Genomic DNA, 6,000 nt, shown 5'->3' on the forward strand with positions numbered 1-6,000 from the left:
GGTCACAGAACAATATTTGGGATTGGGTATAGGCTTAGAAATTTCGTAGAGGGGGTGCAGGGCAAGGGCGGAGCCCTTTAGCTTCGCGAAGTCCACTCCACCCCTCTCCTTCCTGTAAATGCATCATTTATGATTTCAATGATAAATGAATGTATTTATTGAATGGTTGCTTTGCGTGAAAAATAAATGCTTGGGCGTAGAAAATCGCAAACCTATTTAAAATAGATACACTATTGATCACATATAATAAAGTAGAAAAATTCAAAGTGGGTCATACCTTTCAGGTTTCACACTCGCGGGAGAACGGGAACCCTCTAGGTGAATCGTACTTTGCTAAGAAATATACATTTACATTGTCAACTTTCCATATTCACAGTATTTACAATTTAATACACATTTAAAAAGTGTTAACTTATCTGATGGTCACTCAGGATGATGATCTTGACAACGTATATCGAGATCAAGGTGATCGGGGCCTGGATCTCCTATAGTAAATAATTACTACTTCTGATTCTTGTTGGCGCATATTATTATTACTGGAAGAAGACTCACCATATGTTCTCACATGTTTCTGACTTTACAGAGACAAAGATTGGTTGTTGAAGATTTTTATCTTTTATATATGCAAACGACAAATCTTCCAATATATTATAGGTTTGGACCATAACATTGTACCTCCAGGCTTTCCTTTATCTGGAGGTATAACTGGATTTCCATCTGCATCTTCCTCTAATGAAGTTACGATACAAATACTGGAAGCATTGGATGAACATACAGTTCGATTAGTGTTTACCGTACCTCAGCTTCTAGTGGGACTGCATGGAAGAGTCGAGTTACGATACACTAGTGATAAAACGTACGTAATGAAATATTATTTATCTAATTATATTTAGAAAGATCTTTCCAAATTTTATAAATCTGCAAAAAATATTTAAACGAAGAAAGCAAGGAACTCGGAATGAATAATATCTTAAATCTTAATTTTTTCGTGATAAATTGTCTAAATTGCCACACCGAAATTTTCCACAAATATCTCAGAAATATTTCAAATAAAAAATGAAATATTTCATAAGAATTACAAAATATATCTGCGATAACTCTTAGACATATAAGATAGATAGTAAAGTTGACAGAAGGAAGCAAAATGCGAGGAATGCTGTCCTTTTCTGTCCTTTTTACGCGCGCATTATTGACAGAAATTCTTAGAAATACAAAATGGCTAATTAGAGAATCAGACAAAGAAAGACTTCCCCGCATTTTGCGCCTCTAGCTTCGTTCTGTCAACTTAACATATATGTATATAACCAATGCTAGGTATATCTTATACGTCTGTGCAACTTATTTTTCCATCTATATCGTCATACCTGATACGAAATATTCATTCTTGATATCTGATCCTTAAAATTTCTTCTCTTATAGGAATTTTGATCCATCAACGTGGAAAGCACAGGTGTTTGCACCTCCTAATGACTTGATTGCAACACCTCAACTTGAATTTGAATTGGGTGATTTAAAACCGATGACTGAATATAACGTAAAGATTATAGTGAAACTAAAAGACTTAGCTAATAGTCCAGCTAGCAAAATTTACAGTGTGCGTACATTAGAGAAACATGCGGAGATAACGACTCTACCTCCACAAATACCAATTAATGCTGAACTTAGAATAGCGGAGACAAATTCAACCTGGGTTAACGTTATGTGGAAAAAATTCACGGAATACGAATTGCAATTCATAGATGGTGTTCAGCTAAGATATAAAGAATACGATAGTAAAGTTTACGCAGCAACACCATTGATCCACCGTGCTGTAACGAATTACGTAATTGAAAACTTGAAACCATCAACCACGTACGAAGTAGGTATTTACTTCATCCCATTTCCGGGGCAATTAACGGAATTAATAAGCGAAAAAACGGTAAGATATTTCACAACTATTGAAATTACATTTCCAACATTCACAATTTCTGGATTAATTATTGGTGAAAGAGTATCTCAAAAGTGTAATGTTGAATGACAGTTTGCATGCTGATTGAAATTCCAATTATACAATTATACACATTAAAATTATAGAAAATAATTACTTATCAAAATTCCATAAGTTAGTAATATTGTAAGAAATATATACAAAATATAAAGATTAACATTATTAAAATAAAACACAACTACAAATTACATAATGGACGCAGAAATAAAAGGAAAAAAACAGCTTTAAGTAAAAGTCACAACTTTGATACTTTTTAAAAATCTAAACGATCTGTACTAAATTAAGATTATCATACAAACCTTTTTAAAAATCAAGAAAAAATTTAAAAAATAATTGATTTTTATTTTTTCATCTTTTTATCTTTCAATTTTTAGGACTTTCTTCGATGATAGGATATATGCGCTTCGTTATGATTCATAATAGTCATAATTTAAAGATATAAAAACAAATTACATATTATAATATTTTTATATAGAATAACAGAGCCCTGATAAAAAGAAATAACACTGTTGCTAAATTATTATTTGTTGTAGATTCAAGTAGCTACGTTTATGGAGCCAGATCCCTACTCTTTCGATGTAAAAGTTGAGATTAAAACTATCAAATCAACGGATGTAGAAGTATCTTGGAGTGGCGTGCCTTATCCAGAAGACAAATACGTCAACATCTATCGTGCGATTTACCAGAGTGACACTGGCAAAGAGGACACTAGCACTTTTAAAATTGCCAAGCGAGACTCTCATGCTAAAACCGTAATCAATGACCTGAAACCTGGCACTAGGTACCGTTTATGGCTTGAAATATATTTGACAAATGGCAGAATAAAAAAGAGTAACGTACAGGATTTCATCACTAAGCCAGGTGTTCTTTTACCAGCTGTTGTGTCTCAACAAGGTAACGTCCCACACAATATACCTTATTTGAGAGATATCGCGTAAACGTTACGATATCCATACGCTGTCCCTCCAATAAAGTGTGCTACAAAAGAACTAAAATTTTCTATACAGCACCGATTGAGACGGAATATTTTCAGAGAGGTTTCAGACCCCTTTCACATCCATGTGTAATATTTCTAAAAAGATTCTGCAAAGTGTCATATAAAATTTTGTAACTGAAATGTTCCTAAAATCTTGTAACATGAAATATTGTAATAAACATATTTTTAAAATCTATTCCCAGATGAAAAAGTATTACTACCAAAAAATATTATATCTATATCAAATTGCTCGATATGCTCGGTATGAACGAACGGATTAACCAATTTGTTACAGATACAATCAACTTGGCGCGAGACAGTACCGTGTCTCTTGATGTAAATTAGATAATATAAAAGGGACAATAATTTTTAGAATAGATTCGTCTTTTTATATTTTTATCACAAAATTAACTAGAATCTTTTTTCCAGCGGGAAAATTTGCATCCGTTCCTCTTCACGAAGGAGATTACTATGGTCCACTAGTAATAGTGGCCATCGTGGCCTCGTTAGCGATACTATCGACCTTGATTCTTTTAATGATGTTGATGAAAAGACGGACGAGTAGTAAGGCTGACATATCACCTCGTAAAACTACGTCAGCATACGACAATCCTTCCTACAAGGTAGAATTACAACAAGAAACTATGGGTAATTCTTTGTTATTGTTATTATATTCGTAGCGTAAGATAAATGCATCAATTTTATTTTCCTTATTAAACTAATTTAAAATTCTATAGCATTAACAAATACTGCATGATATAATTAAAAAAAGCAGATAAAAAGGTATCTCATGTATGAAATAATTGAAAGAGTTAATAAATACTAAATAGACATTTAAAGCAATTAATAAACATTTTTATTCATCATAAAAATGTATCGGCTAATCAGTTTTCATTTATTAAATATAAATAATTTGTTAGAGTATTATGAGGTATTATGAACAGAATTTTTACCAGAGTTATATTAAAAAATATGACCGCTGTTGCGTTTGTCTCACATAGATATCACTTATCACGAGTTATTTTTCAGTCTAGAGAACAAATATTTATATAATATATATTTTTTCATTAAGATTTAAGAGTATTGAGATTTTAACTATGGCCGCCTCAATAAGGATATTCCACGTCTATGTTCGTACTACACTCTCAAATATGAGCATAGTTAAAATCCCAATTCACATTAAATGTTTTTTTTTTTTTTAGACCTGTGAGGATGCAGTTACGATACCCAACGGAAGAAATAAAACAACAGCGGACCATGAAATGAGTACCATCGATTCAAATGTCAAAGAAACTGCCTGAAGTTTTATATAATTTATTAAATCTGTATTTATTTATACTACAGTCTTAAGAGAATACATCTATTAAATCCGTCCATATTATATGTATGACTATCTCGAGATTTAAATGAATAGGATAGTCTAAAATGAATTTTGTTTACATTTGTACAGTTTACATTTGTATTATTAAACATTTATAAAATAAATAACATATTTTTAAAAATTAAAAAATGAAACGTAGAAAATGCGAGTCAAAACGTGGTAATTGGTGCGTTAATAATATATACAATATATTTAAGATTTAGTACATCGATATGTATACATTAACTCGGACGCGTTTCGACTTCCCTTGAAGTCATTTTCAACGATGCAATTCCATTAAAATATTTCATAAAAACCATTGTGTGACGTGGTGGTCGCGTTGAACAAAAGAAACAAACATTTTAAGCCTGGCATACGTTGTCTCCGATTCGAGGGTGAGAAATTGACACGCCGTGTAGTCGCTTTTTCGTGTACAAGAATTCAGAGCAAATTTACACATTATGGTCCATCAATATTGACCACCAAGATGAACATATGTTGAGCGATCATGCCGTAATCTGTGGTGGACAGTGAACATGAATTCTCGGAAGTTATAAAATAAAAAATTCAGACAACTCACCAGCACTGTCGATTCAAGCCATTTTGTAAGGTGTTGACGTCACATTGTAAAATAATAAGTTAACACAGATTTTAAAAAAAAAATTAGACGTCATTGAGTCAGAAATAATAATTTCATAATCATTCTATTTATTATATTTATTAGTTTTATTATTTCCGACTCAATGACGTCTAATTTTTTTTTAATCTGTGTTAATTTATTATTTTACAATGTAACGTCAACACCTTACAAAATGGCTTGAATTGACAGTGCTGGTGAGTTGTCTAAATTTTTTATTTTATAACTTCCGAGAATTCATGTTCACTGCCCACCACAGATTACGGCATGATCGCTCATATGTCCATCTTGGTGGTCAACATTGATGGACCATAATGTGTAAATTCGCTCTGAATTCTTGTACACAAAAAAGCGACTACACGGCGTGTCAATTTCTCGCCGTAAAATCGGAGGTAACGGGCTTAAAAAAATGTTTGTTTCTTTTGTTTAACGCAACCACCACGTCACACAACGGTCATTTTAATGGAATTGCATATTGAAAATGACTTCAAGAAAAGTCAAAACGCGTCCGAGTTAATGTATACATATCAATGTACTAAATCTTAAATATATTGTACATGTTATTAACGCACCAATTACCGTGTTCTGACTCGCATTTCCTACGTTTCATTTTTTAATTTTTATATTGCGAGTCCATTTTAAATAATTTTATATTTTTAAAAGTTATGATTGCTATATAAAAGATTAACGAGATTCAATAAGTTATTTTTAAGCGAGTAATTCAGTTATTGATTAAAACAAAAATTTATATAATTTAAAAAATTTCACCACTGATATATTTTAAGTATAAAAATATAAAATAACAAATATTTAACATAAATATTTATTATTTTATAAATAGGTAAAAATTGTTCGTATTCCGTGTATTAAAATTCATGCATTATCACATGTATGTGTCGTGTCGTCATAGTCCTTCTCATGATAGTGTAGATAGCAAGAAAATATTTGTAATACATAAAACTTTGTTTTAAATTATTCAATGTTTTAATTCTTTGTACCATCTTTATTATATTTTTCTAATATTTGATGAACCATGCAAG

General features: G+C 31.3%; 1 protein-coding gene across 2 annotated transcripts in view; it reads left to right on the top strand.

Annotated features, from left to right (window-relative positions):
• The window catches only part of LOC105207045 (putative epidermal cell surface receptor), a 28,045-nt gene extending 23,159 nt beyond the window's left edge, over nt 1-4,886 (top strand). Inside the window, exons 9-13 of one of the 2 annotated variants that reach the window (XM_039456952.1) lie at nt 655-856; nt 1,420-1,918; nt 2,521-2,881; nt 3,393-3,586; nt 4,166-4,886. In XM_039456952.1, coding sequence (XP_039312886.1) covers nt 655-856; nt 1,420-1,918; nt 2,521-2,881; nt 3,393-3,586; nt 4,166-4,264 — 1,355 coding nt within the window. In that variant the 3' untranslated portion in view covers nt 4,265-4,886. Of the gene's footprint in view, nt 1-654; nt 857-1,419; nt 1,919-2,520; nt 2,882-3,392; nt 3,612-4,165 lie in introns of both variants that reach the window. The other variant, XM_039456953.1, reaches the window with a different exon arrangement.
• Nucleotides 4,887-6,000: the final 1,114 nt, after the last annotated feature.

Source organism: Solenopsis invicta, chromosome 13, assembly GCF_016802725.1.
Source record: "Solenopsis invicta isolate M01_SB chromosome 13, UNIL_Sinv_3.0, whole genome shotgun sequence".
Taxonomy (NCBI): Eukaryota; Metazoa; Arthropoda; class Insecta; order Hymenoptera; family Formicidae; genus Solenopsis; species Solenopsis invicta.